The 25,783-nt window shown below is 35.8% G+C and overlaps 1 protein-coding gene across 4 annotated transcripts in view; it reads right to left on the bottom strand.

The window, feature by feature from the left end:
- Positions 1-25,783, bottom strand: part of ENPP3 (ectonucleotide pyrophosphatase/phosphodiesterase 3) — a 78,032-nt gene that overhangs the window by 36,366 nt on the left and 15,883 nt on the right. For all 4 annotated transcript variants that reach the window (XM_054697844.1, XM_037520406.2, XM_037520408.2 and 1 more), the window contains 11 exons: positions 24,501-24,626; positions 20,431-20,491; positions 16,772-16,869; positions 10,004-10,083; positions 8,028-8,147; positions 7,267-7,376; positions 6,622-6,687; positions 5,858-5,930; positions 2,969-3,077; positions 928-1,056; positions 526-557 (listed from right to left, as the gene is read on the bottom strand). In XM_054697844.1, the coding sequence (XP_054553819.1) occupies positions 526-557; positions 928-1,056; positions 2,969-3,077; positions 5,858-5,930; positions 6,622-6,687; positions 7,267-7,376; positions 8,028-8,147; positions 10,004-10,083; positions 16,772-16,869; positions 20,431-20,491; positions 24,501-24,626 (1,004 nt within the window). The remainder of the gene's footprint in view (positions 1-525; positions 558-927; positions 1,057-2,968; positions 3,078-5,857; positions 5,931-6,621; positions 6,688-7,266; positions 7,377-8,027; positions 8,148-10,003; positions 10,084-16,771; positions 16,870-20,430; positions 20,492-24,500; positions 24,627-25,783) is intronic.

The raw sequence follows: 25,783 nt of genomic DNA, 5'->3' as shown, positions 1-25,783 counted from the left end.
CTGCAGCACCGGTTCAATCCCCGACCACCAGTGAGGGTCCCACATGGCGTGCAGACCTCTCCTGCTGCCTGCTGCTTCCCTCAGCAGTGTATTTTGGTCCTTCTGCCTGTTCTGCTCCCCGCTTTGGCTCTGGTGAATTCTCTCACCCTCCCGCGCTTCTGACTATACCCAGTGCTGGTATAAATAAATAAATAAATCTTTAAAAAAAAAAAAAAAGAATATTCCTCCTCTCTCTAGGCATAGTGACCACCACCTGGGAAAATTGATACTGCTTTAAGTTATTTGGAATTTGCTCTGCTCATTTGCTTATAGTCTGGGAAGCTGAGATATTATTAACTCCACAATGAAAACTATGATAAAAGCAACTGATATATATATATATATATATACAAAATAATGTTGACTGTGGGTTTTGAAAAAATTACTGGTGGCTTAAATATAAAAATATAGAATATAAATATCTTGAACCCCGGATGAACCCATGATATTAACTTAAATTTACGTATGAGGAGACTATATACTTACACTAAGGTTCCTAACGATTCCTTCAGAATCAACTGTTTCAAAAAAAAAAAAAAAACATTATAGTCGATAGTTGACAAATGCCAAAAATGTGATGAACTCAGTTGAATTTGACACATATGTTTACAACAACTATGGTCCGGTGATATTAAAAAATATATTTTAGGCAAATAATTATTTTAGCATTTCAGAATGGGATAGTATTTTAACCCAACAATATTTGATATAACTATAAACTTTATAGACTGATTGTACTTAAAAAGGGAATTTGTCATTTGCTTCAGTGTGGTCTTCCCAAGAAGTCAGAAGGGCTTGGTAATACCTTACATCCTTACAATCGAGGAGCTATGATTACTCACTTTCAGTTTTATCCTTTTTTCCCCATACAGGCATTATCATACTTACAGGTATAAAAGTCAGCAGGTATGTTACGAGATCTGATGCGGGGAGCAGGCCCTTCATACATGTAGAAATTTATTTGGGGAAAGTAATCAGTCATATATTCCACCTTATCACAATAAGTCTGATCCATTCCTGTATAAAATAGATAGATAGATCCACTGAATGTATATAAATAGTAACAATTGGTTGTCTTTGTTCATGTCAAATAGACATTTTATGGTACAGATCTCTAACTTTCGCTGAGAACCTATACAACTTACCCTATTACTTTACTCTCAGACAGACCTTAAAAATCCTGATGATGGGAAAGAAGTGTCATACATATATAATATAAATATTATATATATATGAGAAGACTAAACAAGAATTATAAACAGATCATTTGTTCAATATAGATCAACTAAAATAATTTCAAAGAAGAAAAATCTCTTTAGGAAGCTAATTAGATTTTTATAATGCCTAATTTGCATGTAAGGAAGCATGATATACCTTTAAATCAAAAAAGACAATAAGCATTCTTAGAAAATACATTAAAAGAAAAAGCAGTAGAGAATGTTTGTTTTTCATAAGTGTATCAAATTAAATAGAGCTTGTGCTCTAAAAGATTTTTATATGAAGATCTGTCACTCAAACTAATCTAAATTTATATTACTATTTTTATTTTATTATTTTTACCTTTTATATTTATTATTTAAATTTTATAATTTACTTCAACAAAACATTTATTAAAATATTTCCTATAATTTTAAAACAATAGGTCAAAGTGTTAGGGAACCATTTTAGAAAAAAATTTTAAATTACTATGTTTCTCATAATCTTGATATTCTAAAATAAACAAAATCTCTGCAGATATGCTCCTTTCCTCTTCTTACTCCATGTCTGGTTCCTTTACAGTCATTGGATTTCCTGGAGGAGATGGTTTTGACCACCCATTCTAAAAAATTGTCCATTTCTGCTTCATGTATTTCTGAACAGACATATCTAGTAAAGTACTCAGCATTGAATAGGCACTTGTCAGATGAATATTTGTCAGATGAATGAGTACAGCACACCTTCAAATAACCCAATTAGTCCAACATTCTTCAAAACTTGGTAAGAAAAAAACAATCCCAGTCCAAGACAAGTGAAACAACATTATAAATATTATTCAAGGGCCTGCTTTTGCGATGCATTGAATCACCTAAAGTTGTGGTTCCCAAGAATCTATCCATGATGCTGAGTGAGGACTTACTGTACTTATAAAACTGCTTTGGTGTGGTGTGGTGGGTACTCCACTTTCTTTAACACTCAGGCTAATGAAATGGAGAATTAGCTTCAAGTAGAAAAAGATGGGTTAACAGGGACTTTATAGAAGTCTATTCACATTTAAAAAAAAAAAATACACAAGATGTGGCATAACTGGCCAGTATGTAAAATGTAGCCAATCTATAAGAATGAATCACTCACTGAAAAGAAACCCCAAAAGCACATTTTATGATTAAATGACAACCTAACAATATCTCTGTTACATACTACACAGTCCACTTTTACAGAAAATTAACTGTATGGATGGATTTTCAAAATGAATATTAGAATACCTGAACTAGAAATTTAGTAGTAATCCTCTATTCATGGCAGCCTACCACAAAACTCATTGTTTGCCCATTCAAGAGCTTCTAAATCTAGAGGTACAGACTTTAAAATATCATCATTAGGGCCTCCCCGGTGGCACAGCGGTTGAGCGCTGGGTTGCGAAGCTGCCCACAGCCTCTGAAGCACCAGTTCGATTCCCGGCCGCCGGGCGAGGATCCCGCATGGCGCGCAGACCTCTCCTGCCGCCCGCTGCTCCCCTCAACAGTGTACTTCATCTGTCTGCCTGCTCTGTTCCCCACTCTGGCTCTGGTGAATTCTCTCACCCACCCGCGCTTCTGACTGTATACCCAGTGCTTGTATAAATAAATAAAAAAAATAAATCTTTAAAAAAAAAAATCATCATTATTTTTGTATGTTCCTTGAAGTGATAAAATATAATCAACAATAAAATATGATTTAAAAAGTAGCATACCATGATCAGCCAAAAGGATTATATTGACACAATTGTGCAAGTTCCGCTGTTTTAGGCCCTCCATCAACATCCCGAAAATCTTATCTACTGACTGTAAGGCTTGAATAACCTAGGAAAAAAATTGGAGTTCAGATTGCCTTGATGAAGTAAGTTTTAATTAACCATTACCAAATGGAGTATAAGTTAGGCACGTTTCCTTCTCTGAAATTGTTGGGTTTTGAAATAAAACATCAGAGTCCAGCACCCATGCTTTACCCACCCTTAGCAAATAACTCTCTAAATTTCTGTAAACAAAAAAATTAAACCATATTCCCTATTGGGTAATAATATATGAGGAGAAAAGTTCAACCTCAACACATTTTTCCATTGCAAAGATTTTCATGACAATACCCAATGTTGGAGAGGGGAGTCCACAGACACCTCTGTGAGAACCTAAATGTTTACACATAGTTTACACAGAGGATCATGTGACAAAGTATAACAAAAGACTTTAAAAGGGGCATAGCCTGTAATTGACTAATTCTACTTCTGGCATTTGTTCTAAGTAAACACTTAAAGTATAAATTGAAATTTACATGTAAGGATATTCATCACATTACTTATCTACAATTTAAATTCACAAATAAATTATGCCACATCATTAAGAAGGTATACTTGACAGTCATTACAAAAATATTTTAAAGAGCAATGGCATAAGAAATTATTCACAAAACACTGTTAAATATAAAAACTTAAAATCAAGTTATATATGCACCCACTCAATCGAGTAATCCTGATTTTGTTTTTAAATGTATTTAGCATTTCTTAGTAAATGCACATGCACCAAAATCAAAAAGGAAACATCACAGTACTAATAACAGTGGTGGTCTCTGGGTAGTTAATTAGAATTAATTTTCATCCTATGGTTTGCTCCCCGGGCAGGGAGCTACCCACATGGTGCAACAGACCTCTCCTGACTTGCCTGCTGCTCCCCTCAGCAGTGTATTTCAGTCAATCTGCCTGTTCTGCTCCCCACTCTGTCTCTGGTGAATCCCCTCACCTCCCCAACACCTCTGGCCTGTACCCCAGTTCTCGTATGTACAAATAAATAAATCTTAAAAAAAAACCCCACTTAATTGTTAAATTCTATGATGCAGTTAAGAATGGTGTTAAAACACAAAGGAAGATTAAAGGGCGAAAAGTGATCAGACTTGAGCAAGGCCTTGAATTAGGAATCATTTTGGTTTAATGGAAAGGAAGAAGAGCATTTCTGATAGGCAACAAAGTCATGCTTTAGCATAAATACGTTTGCATTCCAATTGAGGACAATTATACTCTGGATTCTCTTCAGATCATATAAATCTTTAGTCACTAACTGAATGAAAACAATTGCTTTACAATTAAGAACAACTGCATTCTACTTGAGGACCTTTGCAACTGAGAACAATTGCTTTGCAATTGGGGGCGAAGACATTACAATTAAGGACAACTGTTAAATGGGTTTTCATAGAGTAGAGAAATGCAATACTCATGGGGACCTTCTAAGATTTACATTTTGTCCAAGACAATACAGACTTTAGGGTAATTTAGAGATTACTTTCCTAAAGTAATATTTAAGGACTGTATTTCTGTAGTAAAAGAGTAACAGAATGGTTTAGATAATGAAGAAACTAGTATTTAAAGGTCTACTTTAATTGTAATAGGCCTCAGAAAGGAAATAGTTCTGTCTGAGAAAAATAACACAGTAATCCAATTATAAGGAATTTATAAATGAAACTGCAGGAACAGATAGTTTGGCGTTCCACCATGAATTTGCTGGTGACTAATCTATAAATGGCCTATCTTAAATAGCCTTGATGTTTTCATAACATGAAATTGCAGAGTTACATCTAAGTATTCACTGTGTTTATCAAATTAATCAAAATGTTGTAAATAAAGCAGATGTCCTTTTTATTATTATTATTAGACTTTTAATTATTATTTTTTAATTTTATATATTTTTTACATCTTTTTTCATTTTTGCACAATGTGTGCATTTTCATCTTGGTTATAGTCCCCATACAATTCCCAACCTCCCTTGTTTTGATCCTACTCCCTCTCCACCCCCAACCCCCCCGTAGTGTGTCTCTGGTTTTGATTTTGATTTTTACTTTATTATAATTAGTCTTTTTCCTGGTCCCTTACTTAGGTTTTCTGAATTCCTGCTATGAGACTATCTAGTATTTTTCTTTTTCTTTCTGGCTTATTTTGCTGAGCATGACCCCAGCTTAGACTTTTAACTATTTTCTGCCTAGTTAGGTAGACATTCTCACACATTTAACTAGTTTTATTCTCTCAGGTATATATCAAATACATTTATATTCAGTGGGAATTAAAGGATACCATTTTATTTTGAGGGTTAAAGCTAGATGAATTTGAAGCAGGAGAATAGTGCATAGAGAATGAAAAACCCTACGACCAGCAGAGACAGGATTCAGCGAGAACTATTTCCAACCACCTGAAGTCAAGATGGAGGACCAACCTGACCTTAATACAAACCTTAACCTCATTATACATGGCACTTCTGAGTATGACCTGTAAGATCATAAAATGGTGGCAACTGAATTCTGGGAGATTGTTGTCCTTTTCCCAGAAAATCTAGGAATATTCCGAGCACTCATTTACCAGGTGTGCAAAAGCATAGCCCCTAAACCTTAATGGGCCAACTCTTCTCTGAGCACCCTCCACATTCACTTCCTGAGAGTATATTTTTGCTGTACAGTAAATTCTGCTTAGCAACCACCTGACCTGACTTTGAATTCTTTCAATTTTGGTGTCAAGAAACTGGATAATTGGTTTGAGATCCTTTCCATCTCAAGTCCTTCCCAACCTCCCAGGCAACAATTTTACTCTTTTTTTTCTTTAACTTACTGCAGCACTGACTGGTCCCTTGTTATGTCCTGCAGAATCAGGTTGTTCCACGTATATGGTATAAAAATCAGGTCTAGGGGTAAAATTAAAACAGAAAGACATTACTGATTTGATTAAGCTTGCAGACTGGAATGATGAGTTTTATAGGACTAGAAAATTGTGGAAGTTTCTTTCTCTTTTTCTTTTGTCTCCTTCTCTTCATCCTTATCCAGCGGTTCAACTGGGCCCAGCAGAGATAGTCTCCCAATGGGAATTAAATAAGACCTTTTGGGATGTCTGACTCAGTAAAATGAAAATTTTCTTCCTTCTTGCTGTTAAGACCTCTGTTGATGAGCCTCAGCCCTTTATATTTCCAGGTTTCTGACTTGTCGGCTACTCTGGTCTGCCACTCTAGTCTTTTCTTTAAATGACTGTCTCTGCTGCAATGTGACCTGCTGCTGTCTTCTAGAACGCTCTGACTATAGCTTGTGGCCATGGCCTTTCTCTGGCACCTGTGGCTCCTTGAGTCAGTCCTCCTGAGTTTCATATCCCCTCGCAGTCTTGGCTCATATCTGGTTCATGACATTCATCTCTATGCTCTGGTGCTAACTCTGCTTTTATTGTCTCATAGTGGCAATCATGTTCTCAGGCTCAAAATGTCACCTGCCCTCAGGAATAATTCTCGAAAAGTGTTCACTAAAAGGAGGAATCATATTTTTTCCAAAAATAGTCATTTAAAGTAAAGAAATAATTTTATTTTAGACCACAATATCCATTGTTAGTACCTTTGACCTTTGTCAAGGTCCAACCACTTTAACACTGTAGAGATCCTTTCTTCATATGCGATACTCCTGAAAAGAACATTAAATAGTTTTTTAACTCATCAAATCAAAAATAATTTTACTCTATTTTTATACAGGAAACTAGATTGATATTTTCAGAAATCCACATGATTAAAATACTAAAAAGGATTCAGTGTTACTCAAAGGGATTCTTATTTTCAATAGAGATACACTTACCTCACTAGAAATTAAATTGTATTTATATATTGTTTTTCAAAAAAGTGTCATAAACGCACACTTATTAAGTGATCATTCTGGCAGGTAGATTGAGAATAGATTAGAGGAGACTAGAACAGAAGCAGGAACACATTTAAAGAGGTGACTGCAGTAATACAGGCAAAAGATGATGATAGGTCAAACCAGAGTGTTAATGCAGGAGGTGATAAAATGCTTCAGATTGGATAATTCTGTATTAGAGCTGTAAACATTTACTAACAGACTGGATGAGGGATGTAAAAGAAAAGAATCAATGATGACTTCAACATTTTTGGCCCCAAAACTGGAAAGATGGAATTCCATCAATCTTAAGACCACAGAATATCTTAATCATTCTGCTTCTATGGGGTCATATCTATAAGTGTTTCATACTTGTTGTAAGGCTCGTATTTGGAGGGAAAGGAACCATTGACAGCCACATCTGATCCTGGCCAAAAGTAGGTACCAGCTGTTAAACCTTGATACATTGCTGTCAGCCATATCTATAAGAAAAGAAAATTTAAGATAAGTAGAAGTCAAGGAATAATCACTTTAGGTAGAAAGGGTACCACTTATTAGAAACCCAGTAATATTAACAATGTCAAATGGATTAAGACGCAACCTATGAAATTGTCTGCAGCCACTGTGGCAAGAGTTCGATAGCCCAGCAAGCCAGAGAGATGCCCACATAGTGCAGCAGACCTCTCCTGGCTCGCCTGCTGCTCCCCTCAGCAATGTATTTCAGTAGTTCCACCTTTTCTGTTCCCCACTCTGTCTCTGGTGAATCCTCTCACCCCCTACATCTCTCGCCTGTACCCCAGTTTTTGTATGCATGAATAAATAAGTCTTAAAAAATTAAATTAAATTTTTAAAAATTTGACTTCAAGGCAACTAAAAGATATTTATATTGGGATTTACCTTGAAAATCAAAACTGCAGTACGACTAAGAAAAAAAGGTTATTTTTTCAAATTGGTAAAATTAAGAAGTTATTTTTTCCCCTTTAAAGAATTAGAAAACAAGGGAGAAAGAACAGAAATAACACCCTCCCACTCCCAGCTTTCAGAAATTAGAAAGTTAATGTAAAGAAAAGTGACTCACTGTCACACTGGAAAAACGGCAGTTACTTTGGGGCCACATGTGGCAGACTACTTACTGGTTGACCTTGCCACCAAGCTGGGTTATTTTTTGTCGCAGATGAAAGTGAAAAATTCTGGTTGAGTTTTACATCATACATATTGTTGTCAATGATGCCATGTGATTCTGGATATAAGCCCTACCATGATAATTTAAAAAAAGATTTAAGATAAAATAATGTAAATGATGACACATATTTAAAATAAAATAGCAATAAGAGCTATAATTCATGTCTTAGAAGGGTGTCATATATCTTTTAATAGAAAACCTCTGTATATCTTAACCTATATATACATGTGAGAGATATATATATATTAGTATATATTTATCTTATATATATTCTAGTTACAAAATCTATAGAAGCAAATGAGTGACAATTGAATGACATTAGAGATATGGTCTGTGTTGCTGTATTACTATAACTCACAGACTACTTATACTATATATTTGTTAATTAAAGTCTCCCATATTATAATAATTAGCCACTGGTAATATTGCCAATAATAGCAAAAAATTCACCTCAAAGAAGCTTTCAAGTGCCAAATATGCTGGCTCAATAGGTTAAAGTGTCTCAACAGCCTTTGAAAGGGAGCCTGTCAAGTCTATATACATCTTCCCTTGCATCCATCCATCAGTCCAATCATTCCTTCAATCTAATCACAAGCATTCATTCAATCATTCCACACATTTTCAATGAATGGCTATAACATTTCACAGTTATAACTACTTTTAAGCTGATTTTAGGATTATATTTCAGAATATTACCATATATATGAATGAATATATCCATATATAAGGTAATTTGATAATATTTATGCATGATTCCTTATTTGCGTATATATCCATGTATGCTTATATGTGTATGATATATAATGCATGTATATTTCTGTAAGTAGGTATAAATGCAAATGTATTCTTGTTTGTGACAGTTATATTCTATAAAGTTACTGCTAACACCAAAGTAGGAAATACTAAACTACTATCACTTAGGAGGATACAAAGTTAGGTTCCTTTAAACTCAGTCACAACATTCTCCTGTACAGATCCATACATAATATTACTCTATGTGCATGACACAGCACATAGAGTATCCAGCAATTCATCTCCTAGGAATCTATCCAAAAAGGACAAAAACCTAATTCCAGGGGATAAACACACTCTTATGTTCACTGCAACATTGTTCACAGAAGCCAAACAATGGAATCAGCCTAAGTAAATAAACATGAGTAAAGAAGATGCGGCATATTTATGCAATGGAACACTATTCAGCTATATAAAAAAAGATGTAATTTTGCCATTTGCAACAACATGGATGGAACTGGAAGGGATTATGCTAAGCAAACTAACTCAGAAGGAGAAAGACAAATACCAGATGCTCTCATTCATGTGTGGAATATAAAAAGCACAGCAAAAAAACAGACAAAACTAAGCCAAAACAAACCTTTAAAATATGACTTCAGAACGGAGACTCCAGAATGGGAGGGTAGGAGAAGAGAGAAAAGGGGAAAGAGGATCCAATGGATTAGGGTGGAGGATGGGTATGGTGTAGTAACATACATCTGAAGAGGTGTGTACCTATGCCCTTAAATCATATACAGTGTTGCAAACCAACATTACTTCAAAAATAATTTAATATGAAAAACAAATATATAAAATGTAGATTTTTTTTAAAGTGGCTGTCTTATCATTCCCAAAAACTTCATCCCAAAAACATAGCCTATCATTCCCCAAAACTTCAGCTAATAAAAAATCAGAACAATGTTTCTCACATCCAAGAGGCTTTTGGCCTATCACAGAGGTGAGAGAGCCCAATGCTGGGATACTTGGCCTCAAACTAAGACACTCCCTCCTATACTGAATGAAGCCATGAATTATCATCACATGTGCCTGTGAAATGTGTGCCATGGGACTCAGCCAGTGCCTACCTATTTGTGTCTGTTGTGGTTGGGTGACTGTCTATGGCCTGTTAGTCTTGCCACTGGACTAGACACTTACCGTAACAACAGTGTAATGATTTGGGAAGGTCTTAGTTGGATAGGCAGGTCTCAGATATTTTGAATGAATTCCACATGTTTCTGAAACCAAACATAGTGATAAATTGTTACTTCCTCAGAAATTTTTTGATTAGCTAAATCAGAACATAAAAATTTCCTGGAAAGGGTCTCCCTGGTGGCGCCGTGGGTTGAGAGCCGTGCTGTGAAGCTGTCTGCCGCCTCTGCACCATGGGTTAGATTCTTGGCCAGCCAGGGAGAAACCCACATGGCACAGTAGACCTCTCCTGCCTTGCCCGCTGCTCCCCTGAGCAGTGTCTTCGGTCCATCTGCCTGTTCTGCTCCCCTCCCTGTCTCTGGTGAATTCTCTCACCCTCCTGAGCCTCTGACTGTACGCTAGTTCTTGTATAAATAAATAAATCTTTAAAAAAAATTTCCCGGAAAAATAGAAAACTATCTAGAGTGAACAGAAGATGTAGAGTAGTTGAAATTCTGATGCCCAGAATTTCCCCATCCAAGGAATGTCAGTTATAGAAGAGGAGTGAGTTAAATCAAGGTTCTTCAAAATGTTTCTGTAAAGAACCAGAAGCCTTGAGTATCTTAGGTTTTGTAACTTCATATAGTCTTTTTTGCTTGTAACAATTAAACTCTGCTATTGAGAACCAAAAGCATCTTTAGACAATGCATAAGCAAATAAGCATGGTTGTTTTCTAATAAAAAGTTTTTATAGACACTGAAATTGAATGTCACATAATTTTTTTCATGTCATAAATATTATTCTTTTCTTCCCAACCATTCGAGAATATAAAATAATTCTTAGCCGTAGATAGGCCACAGGATTAGAGTGGACCAGTTTTCGGTTCATGGACCATCACTTGCTGATGTGTAAATTATATACATACAGATTTGCTTGCTTTTACTGCACCCCTCTTTCTGACTCAGGTCATTATAAAGAATTTCTGTGTAACAGTTGCATCTTAACTAATAGTTGTTATACGTAAACTATTCAAGAAGAGAAAAGTCAACATAGCCATCTAGGTAACTAAAAAGGAATTTGACTTGTGTGAGTACATAAGCCCATGTCAACTACAAATGTTTATAAAATGTGCTAACTTTACTACTTATTATTTTCAGTACAATTTCCATTTGCTCAGAAGTTTCCTGTGATCTGTTTTACACAAACCATGGCATTAATTTTGCTTTCAATTGTTCTGTTGTTTTCCATCTGCGCAATAACCCTGCTTTAGGTCAAAACCACTAGAGCACATTGCTATTTCCTCTGCAGCAGTGAAATACAGAAATTTTCCATACTAAAATCCTATCAACTCTAATTTTAAAAGAAAGCTTCACTATTATAAAATTCTATTTAGGCTAAAACAAAAGAAGAAAGTATTTGCTAATAAACTTTGCAGCTGGAAATGATTATTTTCTTAAATAAGCATAGATTTGGTTTCCTTCCCAGACCCTAGTTCAAGGTTTCTAATATGATGCAGGAATTTCCTCCTTCAAACTTTTATGGCCCTATATCAAGTCACTAAATCAGATTCTGCTAGGTATGGGGGATTTGGAGTAAAAGATGAAGGAAAGGGAACCCAAAACAATCTGTAGTTTTAACAAACACCACAGGTGATTCTGATGTACTTACATTTGAAACCTGCTCTAGGACTTGATTCAAAAAGTATAATTAAAGATTAAAATAACCTTTTTTATCTTTTTTAGTCAATACTACCAATAAAAAATTTTGTCCTCAAGGAGAAATACATTTAAAGTTAGAAGTCAAGAGAAGAAAATGAAAACTAATGCACTTACAACATTTAAAGAATTTAAATGGATGGAAAGTCATACAATGAGCAAAAATAAAAAATCAGTTTCTCAACCTAAATTCCCAAAAACAAATGAATGGATCAAGAAGATGTAGTGTGTGTGTACACACACACACACACATATACAGGAATACAACTCTGCAATCAAAAAGGATAAATTCATGCCATTTGCAGAAACATGGATGGAGCTGAAAGGGATTATGCTCAGTGAAATAAGTCAGAAGGAAAAAAGAAAAATATAGGATGGTTTCACATACAGGAGGAAATGAGGAAACCAAATAAAGGGTCAGGGAAAAAAGACAAAATTAGCAGGCAAACTATAGATCTGAGGCTTACAGCAGTGGTGGGGGGAGGGAGAGGAGCCAAAACAGGGAAGAGAAGAGCACAAGGGACTATGGTGCTCACATCACTGGTGATGTGGTGGTGGGAGATTTATGGGGACTACACCTGAGAGGAGAAATCAAATATTGTACAAAAATTAACAATGTTTAAGAAAATTTTTCAAGTAAAATAAAGTCAGTGTCTGTTTTCATTTCCTTGAAACATGGGTGACACAATCAGATTCTTAAATGCCTAAAGATCAAGTTGTAAAACTGTGGGTCTGCTAATCCTAAGTGGCCTGTTCAGCCACCATTTTGTCACCTATAGTTCTAAATCCTAGGCAAGGTCAAAATGGCTCGGCACAGGAGCCCAAGCCTGCAAGGTTCCCTTCAAATCGAACACGAGCACAAAGCTGGATCAATCTGGGAAGGCTATGCATCACGAGGTATGACTGGGAACGCCTGACGGGCCGAGAATGGTGTATGACAAGGGACTTCAGAAGCTGATCAGTGCATAAGATTAAAACCAAGGTGGGGAGGAATTAGGGCTTGGTCTAAATGACAATACTGAGTTATCAAGCATATTAGAAGTGCATGGAGGGCAGACTCACAATCCCTGATCTTCTACATTCTTCCCCTTTCTTTAGTCTTCTTCCCCTTAATCTCCTTCTCTTTTCCTTTTGCTCTTCCCCCTTACAACTGATGTTGTAAATCAATAAAAAGGCCAGGATCTTGCTCTTCAGCAGCATCCTGCATTATGTACCCTGCTCCATGAGTCCTGTTTCTTTACAGTGTGTTGTTGCCTGATGCAACATAAAATAATACAAAGTAAGATGCCATTAGTGTAAAAATAGGACACTTCCCTAGCTACAATGCCCTAAACAGGATACCTCTTCTGACTATACACTCAGGTTACCATCTTGGATCACATTCATTTGAATCAGAGCTACTGTAGTAGTGCAAAGAAAGCAAGATCTATCACTGTTTCTTCTATATCTTAATAAAATAAAATTATGACCAAATGGAATAATAATAACAATTCTAGAAGGGCACAAAATAAAAACTAAGATGATCAGGATAAAAGGGTTTTTTTGGTAGTTTTTTATTTTTTAACTATCTACCCTGCAACATTGTTTTTGAAATGTTTATCATTTGCATGATTTACTCCTTAATTTTTTTTTAAAAAGGAAAGTGCCACCAAAAAAAATTCTAAAGATATAAATAATGGGATAAATATATCCCCATAATGCCTACAAACTACTAGAAGGAGCAAAAGACAAAATGTATAGTTAAGTGAAACAGATAAAGAATGTACAGATGCAGCAAAAACAGTACTAGGAGAGAAGTTTACAACAATGAACATTTATTTTACAAAAAAAGAAATTTTGAAGTAAACGAACTTTATACATCAAGAAACTAGAAGAACAGACAAAACCCAAAGTTGGCAGAAGGAAAGAAACAATATATATTTGAGCACAAAAAAATGAAATAGAGAATATAAAAACAATTTTTTAAATCAACAAAATTTAGTTGTTTTTTAGAAAAGATAAAATTCCATAAACCTTTAGCTAGACTAAGAAAGAAAACTCTCCATTTATCCTTCAATATGGAAGGACAGGGACCTCCCTGGAGACTCAGGGGTTAAAGTCTCAGTGCTATCAAGCTATAGCCAGCCACTGCAGCCTGAGTTGGATCCCTGACCAGGGAGCTAACCCACATGGCACAGTGGACCTCTCCTATCTCTCCAGTGCTCCCCTCAGGAGTGTATTTCAGTTAATATGCCTGTTCTGCTCCCCACTGTCTCTGGTAAATCCTCTCACCCCCAACCCCGAACCTCTGGCCTGCACTCCAGTTTTGTATGCATAAATAAAAAAATAAACCTTTAAAAAATATATGGAAGGATGTCTCTCTGTGGAAGAAAATAACTACCATGATTTCCAGTGCTTTGTTGAAACCTCAGCTGCCAGGCCTTCTGATCAAGCATCTGTAATTTCATATTGTTGGAGCATCTTTGTATCCCTGGGGGTTGCAGCTTTTTATAAGTTTGCACTGGCTGAACCAAAAAAGAAGGCATGTGCAAATTTCTAGAGGAAATATGATCCTAGGAAAGATTTTGAGATGCTGAGGAAGACTGGTATCTTTCAGGGTGCAAAGTGATCTTAAAACATAGAGGATTGGGCCTCCCCTGGTGGCACAGCGGTTGAGCGCTGGGCTGTGAAGCTGCCCGCAGCCTCTGCAGTGCCGGTTTGATCCCCGACTGCAGGCGAGGGTCCCATATGGCGCGCAGACCTCTCCTGCCGGTCCCGCTGCTCCCCTCAGCAGTGTATTTCATCAGTCTGCCTGTTCTGTTCCCCACTCTGTCTCTGGTGAATCCTCTCACCTCCAGCGCATCTGGCCTGTACCCCGGTTCTTGAATAAATAAATAAATAAATAAATAAATAAATCTTTAAAAAAAAATAGATGATTTCTTTGGCTTGACGTCTGTGGAAGCTTCCCACTTACTCGTGTTCCTGGACTATGAAACATTAATATTTGGGCTAAGGAATAATTTCTATTGATAAATAAACAAATATTGTTGGGGGAAAAAAGAAAAAAGAGAGGGAAGACTCAAATAAATGAAATGAAATCAGCAATGCAAAAGGAGACATTTTACCAATACTACTAAAAATAAAAAGGATCATAAGAAAAATTATATCCTGCAATCCACATAGTCTAGAAGAAAATGGATAAATCTTTAGAAACACAACCTACCAAAATTGAATCATGAAATAAAAAGTGTGAAAAGGCCTACAACTAATAAGAAAATTGAATCAATAATCAAAAGCATTCCAAAAAGCACAGAACCAGATCACTTTTATAGGAATTCTACCAAACATTTAAAGAAGAATTAATGCCAGTCATTCTCAAACTAAAATACTAAAAATAAGGAATATTAAAAATAAGGAACACACCCAAACTCCTTTTACAAGGCTAGAATTACCCGGATACCAAAACCAAACAGACATAAGAAAATATAACTGTAGGCCAATATTACTGATGAACATAGAGGGGGTTTTGTTTGTTTGTGTGTGTGTTTGACTTTGTGTAGAAGAACTGGGGTGTAGGCCCAAAGCAATAGTAATCAAAACACAATGTGATATTGGAATGAAAACAGACACATAGATCAATCAATGGAATAGAATTTGGAGCCCAGAAATAAACCTATACTTAGGACAAAGGAGCCAAGAACATATACAATGAAGAGAGTCTATTCAACAAAAGATGCTGAGAAAATTGGACAACTACATGCAAAAGAATGAAAGTAGACCACTATCTCACACCACACACACAAAATAAATTCAAAATGTATGAAAAACTGATGTAAGGCCTGAAATCATAAACATACAAGAAAACACAAGCAAAACACTTCATGACATTGGCTTCAGTGAGGTTTGGGAACTTAGCTACAGCAAGGAAAACAAAGGTCTGCTGTCACATTCTTTACTTTAAGTCTAACATTCTTACAAGGTCCTCATTCTTCCACCAGATCTACTCTTAAATGGGTCTTCTACAAACTGAGCACATTTTGCTTTGGTAGACTTAGTTAGCAATATCTTCACACATTAAAGGATTGAGATATTGGCTGGCTGACTTACAAAAAAAAATTAAACCTTAGAAAGGGGAAAGCTCTCAATGGTTCAACGTTTCACTTGTGTCCTTTCCAACTCTGCATAGAATGAACAAGTCGAATGATTCTATTTCAAAAGGAGTTCAGTATAGCCTGGATAGTCAAATTCTCTTTTGGACAGAATTTGATATCCAGAATTTGATAAAAGAAATGCAGATAAGGAAAATGAAACAGTAAGGTGTTAATTAACTTCCCAGGTCAAAATAATTCAATGATAAGTGATAAGTCCTTTTTGGAGACATTTCTGTCAGAGTCCCAACTTCTTCATCCCTTTGCTAAAGTTTTATCTCAGTGAGTGAGAGAGAAGCTAAAGAAACAAAACACCCTTGCAGGGGTAAGTAGTGTATCTTCCTATAACCATGCTGTTTTACAGCTGGAAATAAAATGTACATCTATATATATTTGCACAGTATTCCTGTAAGGTATATGCGACCATTTTGCAGATGAAAAGTCTGGGGCACCAAGAAGCTAGGTAAACCAGACTGAGGTCTCACAGCTAGTCAGTGGTAGAGAGCCAGGGTCAAGACATGATGATTCCAGAACAAGACATAGATACTGGGCTCTTTGCCTTCTGGAGTGATGGTTTGTGCTGATTCTGCCCAGTCTACTAAGATTCCTTCAGGATCCTATCCTTCTTGGTCATATTCATCTTGCTGAAATACAGATTCCAGGTCTGACAAACACCACTTTTGAGACGGTGTAAGTGAACAGATTTCCATACAATTGAAGATGTATTCAAGTACAAAACAAATGAAAACAAAGAAACAAAAAGATAAACATGCCACCCAAAGTGGAAGGAGTGGCCAAAGATCATGAAGATTGATATCATGTGGTAAAGTCATCAGGAACATGTTAGGAGCTGGGCCAAGAAGCCACTAAGGGTAAAGGTCAGAAAGCAAGGTGCCATCTAGAGACCAACCAGTGAGGGGTTGTCATTTGCATGCCTCTGGCAGAACACTTACTCAGTTTGTTAATATTAGGCATTAGGGTACTCCATGTCTGTAAATATTCAGCTCTAAATCCATCCATGGAAAACAAAATAACGGGTGGCAGGTTAAATCTGAAAATGGAAAACAAACAAGCAAAAAAAGCCCATTATTTTGATTGAAAAAAAATAGACACTTTTCTGCACCTCCTAAAATTCTCTAAATTAAAAGATGCTTAGAAGGGCCTCCTTGGTGGTGCAAGGGGTTAAGACACAGCCTCTGCAGCACCAGTTCGATTCCCCAGCTAGCCAGGGAGCAACCTACATGGCACAGCAGACCTCTCCTGACTCGCCTGCTGCTCCTCTCCTCAGCAGTGTACTTCAGTCAATCTGCCTGTTCTGTTCTCCACTCTGTTTCTGGTGAATCCTCTCACCCTCCCCACACCTTTCACCTATACCCCAGCTCTTATATGCATAAATAAATAAATCTTGAAAATAAATAAATAAATAAAATGCTTAAAAAGTACAATAATAATATAGATGTGGTCAAGTTTCTTTCATTTAAAAAAAAAAGTTGCTACCTTCCTTAAGAGCCAGTACTTTGAGTACATTAGTAATCCCTAACAAAAATATTTTTTTAAAGTGTTGCGTAAATTATCTGGGTCTTTCAACTTTGAAAACTACCACCCTTAGAATTCTACAGTTTAAAAAACTTTGGCTAACTTTATTTCCATTTACTCTTTGGCAGGGGCTATCTATGACATGCAGTGGTAAGAACACATGGAGTTAATTGTAGTTTTGCAATAGATGTCAGTAACACACAAGCACAACATTAGCAAAACATCACCAGAACTGGGATTTTACACTGCAGACCTTTCTTAGCCCTGGCCCTGGCTAAGAAGCCAAGACTGAATTCAAATTTCAAACTCGAAAATTATTGAAGTTACAATTATTCTACCAACTTTTGGATATGATTATGATACAGAATTTCACAACCTTATCATTTGAGATGTTTTATTCTGAGGTTCTACTTTTTTGACTTTTTACTCTAATATCTCAGGATATTGATATCACTTCAAAAGTATCCCGATCTCCCTTTTTTTAGACCCAGCATAATTTAAAATGATGGAAAGTAACTTTGTGGTTATAGTTAGATACTGTCTTTTCTCAGGTTTTTTTTTTCACTTTTTACATTTTACTTGTATTTTATGTACACAATCACAAAATTTGAAGATGTAGCATTATATAATATTTTCCTAAATGAACTCCATTTTGCAGCCATCACCCATATTAAGAAACAGAATATTAGCAAAACTTATTCATTACACAGTTGATAGTATGTGGGTCCTTTCCAGTTTAGGATTATTAGGAAGAACAACCATAAACAGGGTAAGTGTGTCTAAATTCCAAACAGTGCATGCTAGTGAGTATGTAAAAAGAAATTATTTTCAACTCCATGCTCAAGCAGTTTCACACACAAAATTTTGAACTAAGATCAGAGGGAGGCAGGGAGGAGCACAGGGGACTGTGGTGATGGTGCATGGGTGTATTGGTGGAGGAAACTCTATGGGGGCTATAGCTGAGGGGGTAGGGGGAAGCTACTATTGTTTAAAAATGAACAATGATGTAAAAAATAAAATATTTAAAAATAAAATAAAATATGGATGAAACAAAAAAAATAAATAAAATTTTGAACTAAAACATACTTTCCAAAAATTTGGTTAGGATGTCTTTAAAAATTCTGACAAAAAGAAAATTCTGAGTGCTGATACCAGCTGGAAATAAGAATGTTTTAGATTTTAAATGTGCTTTAGCAAAACTAGAAAAAATCAATATAGCCATTTAATTCCATGTTGTAAAAGAAATGGAAGATGCTGAAAGATAGTTTATTTGCTTTCCCAGATTATGCACTTATTGTAGTGTAATTAATTTTAAGGTATTTGAGTCAGATGTTGAGCAATTTATTGAGAATAAAAAGCATAAAGAAATTGCAGTCCTTATCTAGGCAGTGAAACTGAGAAGTAAACAGAAGTGGTTACAGGATAGATTTGAGTATCGGTCGCCATAGTACACAGAATGTCAAGTTTAACCTTTGTACATCCCACATCCATCAGGAACATAAGGGAGCCCCTGCCTTCCCACACCAGCCATTGGCAGCGCTGCCCCAGGTGGGTAAAAGAACCACACCTAGCCCCCCACCCATCAGGAACACCCAGGAACCCTGCAAGGCACCAGCCATAAGGTAGCCACGTGCCCAACCACAGCAGCACATGTGAGAGATACAATACCTGTGATATCATTTATGAGTCTAAAAAATATTGTGCTAAGAAAAAAAATACAAAACACCCAGACACAAGAGAACATAAGGTATCATTCTTTTTATAAGAAATTCTAAAACTAGAATCTATATTGATAGCTATCACAACATAAGTTATCTTTCTGTGGTGATGGAAAGATTCTATACCTGAGAATATATCTGTGGGTTATAGAGATTTACGAATTTAAAAATTTCATTATATTATACATATTAGTATGAACATTTCAATGGATATGCACTATACCTTCATGAAAAAATAAGAATGGAAAGTGAGAGTCTTAACTATAAAGTGTAGACATTCACAAAAAAAATTAAAGTGGTCAACTGCCATTAGCATTAGAAAATACATATTTTTTCATTGCCATTAGCATAATGCTGATTAAAAACTTAATATTCATAAACATGGCATCACAATAATCTTGCAGCCTAAACACAGTGTCAAACATCCATGGGATGATGATGTTGACTTAATTCTCATATTAAATGATCTGAACTTGACATTATTATTATTTTGATTTTATAGATGAGGCTTAGAAGTGGCTAGTACAAGTCAGGACTCAAACCTCCCTTTTATTATAAAATTATTTGCTCTTCCACCTAGAAGCTGTAGAAAAGTTGAGAACTGGGTGATACCAAAATAGCACAGTACAAAAACACATTTTCTTCCACACACATTTCTTTAAGGGAAAACTGCTATGTAAAAATGCTTCCACCGATTCTTTCTATTGTCAGGTATTCCCTCCTCCGTCTTGTATCTCACCATTATCCACCCGGTTCTTGGAACAGAAGAGTAATGTAGGCAGTAGCAGAAATAAATGGCAACTGGTGAAAAGGAGAAATGGACCCGGACTCTTAGGAAACATGGGACATGTTTCCAGAGCTGAGAAAATCCGGGAGCAGCCATCAAGTGCAGGAGCTGCAGGGGGCGGTGGGCTATGGGGCTGTACCGTCCAGAATTCATCACCTGTGCCACCTAGCAGTCTCCTACTCATCCTTCACAGTCCTCCCTTTATTGTGAAGCCTTCCTTTAATAAACCTTTGCTTGTTCCTCAATAAGAGTAAATTTGAGGTACCGGGTAATTATGGAAAGGAGTTCTGGCTGGAGTAATCTAAATTCTGGCCCTGACCTTGGGAATATTAGGATTTAATTCTTTAACCATTTTTTTTAAGTCTTGTAAGACAGGAATATAACAAGTTGATATAAAAGTGCTTTGCAAATAATGAAGAAAAACAAAAGCCTGCAATGAATTTGAAAACATGAGGAATCTTTTTTGCCAACATTTTGTTTAAAAGTCAAGAGAGGAGGAAATTCCTCCCTTCCTCTCAGTGATTGATACATTCCCTTGTGCCAGTTGCTAAAAATCCCCACATGTTCTCACCCTTCTGGACATTGAGGCTTCTGGATGGTGGCACACTCCTCTTTCACCCATGGAGTTTCTCCTGAAAAGCATGAGATCAAAATCTTTAGAGTGCTGCACCACAGACAAGAAAATAAAAACAAAACAAATGTTCAATAAACATGGTTCTTTCCAAACTACTTAATTCATGTTACTTCAATGACTAAATTCCTCATAATATATTCACAGGTTGGCAACATCAGTTCCTCTACTGATCTGCACTAACTGAATACCTGGCAGCTCATGTTTATCAGGAAAAAGCAAGGGAAGTTCTCTAGCTGGAAAGGAAAAATTTCTTCTCACTTTTTAAAATATTTTCCTTTATGGCAATTTTTCTCAAGTGCTAAAAAATTAGTTTAATTACTGTAGTCAATTTAAACCAAAAAAAGAAAAGAAAGCATGAAGAAAATCACAATGAGAATAACTGGCATTAAATGGGGGGGGGGGGAGGGATTACAAATTGTGAAGATCTTCATTTTAAAAATTTCTACTCCATAGATATTTCTGTATATGGAACATTCCAGCTAATTAATGAAATGGAAGTGGTAGACTATGAATGTCATTATTTACAACCCCTAATGGATCTAGACAATGATCACCAATGGCTAACATCCCAGAAAGGGAGACAATTAGACAAGTTGTGCCTCTTGACGAATGTGCCACCACCTAAAAAGCAAACTTATTGAATGCATACATGTATACATGCATTCTCCTGAATCTGAACAGTCTTCTGGTCCTAAACACCAATTTCTAGGAATTACAGGGAATGACAAACTGCTTCCATGTTATGAGGTATGCATCTGCAAAACTCAGACTCAGAAAGAATGATCCCATTTCTCCAACATGTAAGTTGCAAAAGGAACAAAAGAGGAAGAGAGAACCTACTTTTAAATGAATCCACTGAGTCTACTTCAAGCTTTTTTAAAAAATATGATAATAATCAGAAAAAAATATGATGAAAACTAGATATTTGATGACAGTAATACTTATCAATGAGATTTTTTAAAAACATAATTGGGTGTCAATGGTTCATTTTTTTAAAGATTTATTTATTTATACAAGATTTATTTATTTATACAAGTACAGGCCAGAGGTGTGGGAGGGTGAAAGGATTTACCAGAGACAGAGTGGGGAACAGAACAGGCAGATTGACTGAAATACACTGCTGAGGGGAGCAACTGGCGAGACAGGAGAGGTCTGCTGGGTCATGTGAGTATCTCCGAGGCTGGCGGGGATCAAACCAGCACTGCAGAGGCAGCGGACAGCTTCACAGCGCTGTGCTCAACTGCTTATGCCACCAAGGAGGCCCAGTTATCAGTGAGATTTTATGTGTATTAATGGTATAATTTTTAAATTCTCTTTTTTAAAAATATATATACTGAAAATTTATAAATAAATGATACTAACTCTAGAATTTGCTTCAAAATAGTCTAAAATTGAGGGGGCAGCACAAGGAGCATAAAGTGCATATTTTTTAAGGAAAAAAACCCCAAACTTGAAAATAAACAAAAGAAGGGGAGGATTGCTCACAAACCTTCATTTTAATATCACGCTGGGAATTATCTTAAAAACCTCTATATGGATTATCCCATAAATTATGGGTACATGACTTATCTAGGTTATTCTTTACCACACATTTTACAACTCAGTAAAGATAGCAGATACTTGGTAGAAAACTAACAGCAACCTAACATTCTTGTTTGATAGCAAATAAGTTGTCCTGTAGAAATGCCAATCATTTTTGTACCACCAAAAATTACAGTTTTAGTGACTATTCCAATATTCTTTCAGCCCTATAAGTATTTTATCTCTTCAATTCTCTTTGAGGCAGTTTAACATTGAGTTAATTATTATTAATAATTATTAATAATTAACTAATGAGATAATGAGTTAATTAATAATAATTATTAATAATTATTAATGAGTTACTAATGTTTTGATGTGCTCACTTTACATTCATGAGTCTTTTTGAAAATTACATGTTGTCAATATGAGATAAGATGGCCATGAGTTAATAATTGCTGAAGCCAGATAATAGACATACGGGGAAAACATGCTATTCTCTCATTTGTAGATATGAGAAATTAATTGTCAAGTTTTTTTAAGTTCTAAATTTAAAATATAAATTAATTGGCATCTCTCACAAAAATTATTCAAATCCCCTCAACCTACCTTTATGATTTAATTTTGGCAAAAATCATCTAACATTTTTACATATAATGTTAAATCCCTAGAATCAGAAAACATTTACATTTATTTCAAAAGTAAATTGAAATGACTAAATGAATCCCCATCACATAACCAAACAGTGGCAATGTTAAACTTCAACACTGCTTACAACAGTGACTTTCATTTCTTATGAATTCAAGCAATATTGCATAGTGAATTCAATGGGAATTTTGACATGACCCGAGGCTCAATCTTGGAATAAAATGTTGAGTTATAAAATGAGGTAAAAAGCAAGAAAATACAGATATTAAAGGCAGTATATGGTCCATGAAATTGTTAGATAAATAAGAAAAATAAAAAATAAAAATAAAAATAAAATAAAATAAAAAAATAAAAAAGTCTACTTGACTTTATGAATTTAAAGGAATTTTTCATGATACAATAATCACTATTCTATATCAAATAATTGTTATTTTAAAAAACACCATTTCAGGTTTTTATTCTCCTTTCTGATGGATCTTTTTAGCTGATTCTTAATTGCATTTTATATAAAATTGATCCATCTATTAGTGCAAACCTATTTTCTATTAAGATTATAGTTAATGTTTCTACTTTAAAATTTCCTCCTATTCAAAAAAAAAAAATCAAAATTCACGTAATCTCTTTTTCTATTTAAAAGTATTAAAAGGGTAAGCAAGTTAGCTCCATGGCGTGTGGCATTATGGAAAAGGGATTGTTATCTTGAAGCAACTTTCTTGATATGTACATTGTGTAAATTTTCATAAATTTCAGATCTGCAGAAGGATTGATGATTTTTAAAAATCTATATCACTTACAAAGGAGCAAGCAGGTGGAACCAGTTGAGTAACCTGGATTCTAATTTTGGCTCCACATCAACTCTCTGAGGGTCCTATGAGTAATTTAACCACTCAGGACACAGTTGTTTCAAAGGTAACAATACGGGATTGATATGCACACCAGATGACCATTTTCATTATTGTTAACTGTAGGACCTGTCATGTGGTATCTCAAATCACAAGTAGATCTAGCATAGTTACTGAACAGAAAAAGACCTGGCCTTGCAGATGAATATCAAACTTTAACTTTCCCTTCTATTATATAATATCTATGTAATGCTCTTCCCTCCTTTTCTAGTCACAAAACACATTTCTTCCTTCCTTTCAACCAGAACCACCATCTTTCAGTAACTCCCCAAAATAATCAAACCACAAGGAAAAAGGAGAGGCACCTGCTATATATTGTTTCTCAAGACCTTTTAGAAAACACAGAGTTGTTTTGGCCACAAACTTGTGAATTAACAAAAGGTGGAATTGTAGACATTAAGGGGATGGGCACTGTTCAAAAAGGAATGTCCCACAAGCATTACCATGGCAAACCTGAGAGAGTCCACACTGTGGACCCAGAATGCAGTTGGCATTGATGTAAACAAGTAAAGGGCAAGATTCTTGCAGAGAATATTCATATTGAACATATTAAGCCCTCAAAGAGCCAAGATAGCTTCATGAAATGTGTGAGGGGAAGTGATCAGAAAAAAGGAAGCCAAAGAGAAAAGCACTTGAGTACAAATGAAGTAGCTGCCTGTTCTACCAAGAGAAGCACACTTTGTGTGAACCCAGAAAGGAGCCTGAGATGCTGGAAGCCATTTCCTATAAACCCTTGGAATGATAAATATAAAAAAAAACCCTCTCAATTATAAACACACACACACAAAACCCCCACATCTCTTCCTACAATAAACACATTTGGTCTTTTCTCCTACATGAAGTAGATGAAGATTCTCTGATTTTTTTTAATTTTTACAGACTAAGCCAGCTTTAGGGTCACTGAACTCATAAAGCCAGGAGTTCACATCTTCTGCTTACCTTGGCAAACACTTTTATAGTCAGTGCAGCAGTCTTTCCTCTGTAAACAGTCATCTGAACAAGAGCAAAGGCTGGACTGTAGTCTGGTCTCCCCACAACGAAATTTATTGCATGTCCATATTTGAGCTGTAAAATTATACAATTCAGTTCTAAGCATTTATATAGCTGGTACCACAAATACAAATTTTATGCTTATTTACCTGTATTATTTATGCTTACTTACCTATTAAATTCTTGGCTTATCTGAATCAATAAAACAAGATGTATAATACAAATGAGGGACAACGCAACACTCCTATTCATTTAGGTGGCAGAGAGAGATGCAGATTTACAAAGTGCAGCTCTGATCTACCTAGCAAGTAAACCTCTGAATTTGGAGAAACTGAACACTGAGCTTAGGCCCACTCAAGGTGAAGAACCGCTTGGCTCAAATGACTTTTGCCACTCAAGAGCAGCTTTGTTCAGCCCTATTGAAGGACTAGTAGCAAGGAAGAGACAATGACAGCAAAAACAATAAGACCACAGTCAGGCCTATAGGAGTGGACACGGTCAGGGTACCTCCCAGCTGATGTGACAGAAATGGCAGATTAGTTCCATACCACAGTCTGGTGTTTTCCCAGGCTGTGGAATTAGTATGAAATAAGATTAAGTAAATTCTAATGCTAAGAACAAGAAGACATTGGAACAAGGCTTCTTCCTGTTGCCACCTGTTAGGAAACAGTGATTAAAATGAATATCAGTTCTGTGCTTTGTTGGAGAGGTGACTGGTGTGTGGTTCCATTGTGCATATAGTTCTTCATTCCCCATTATTTATTATTTACTTAGAAAGAAAAGACTTTTGGAAATTAAATAGATTAAGTAAAGGAAACTCAGATATTATCTCTACCGGGTAATCCCCTTTCTCTTGCCTTTTCAGAGAGCGTAGTGTAAGGAACTCTACTGTTCAAATCTTCACTCAACTCAAACCACTAAACCCATACTTTCCCCTTTCACAACCTTCTCTGATTTCTTGGAAAATTAAGCCTTGCAAATTGTCTTCCACCAAGACAACAGTGTTTCTCAAGTTGTGTTCTGTCAAATACTGGCATCAGAATCACTTAGAGTTAACAAGTTTTCCAGTGAGTCTCACACATCTTGAAATTTGAGAACCACTGCAAATGAAACTAAATAAGATGATTAACTTCAGGCTTGATAAAACCTCACTGAAATTGATATAACCATGCAGCATTTCCCTTACTGTGGACTGTTACATTTCTTTTTTTTTTTTTTAATAGAGGCATGTT

This window comes from Talpa occidentalis, unplaced genomic scaffold (assembly GCF_014898055.3).
Source record: "Talpa occidentalis isolate TD23 unplaced genomic scaffold, MPIMG_talOcc4v2.1 talOcc4.2, whole genome shotgun sequence".
In the NCBI taxonomy this organism is placed as follows: domain Eukaryota; kingdom Metazoa; phylum Chordata; class Mammalia; order Eulipotyphla; family Talpidae; genus Talpa; species Talpa occidentalis.
The sequence above is the reverse complement of the archived record's forward strand: the minus strand, read 5'-3'. Positions and strand labels throughout refer to the sequence as shown.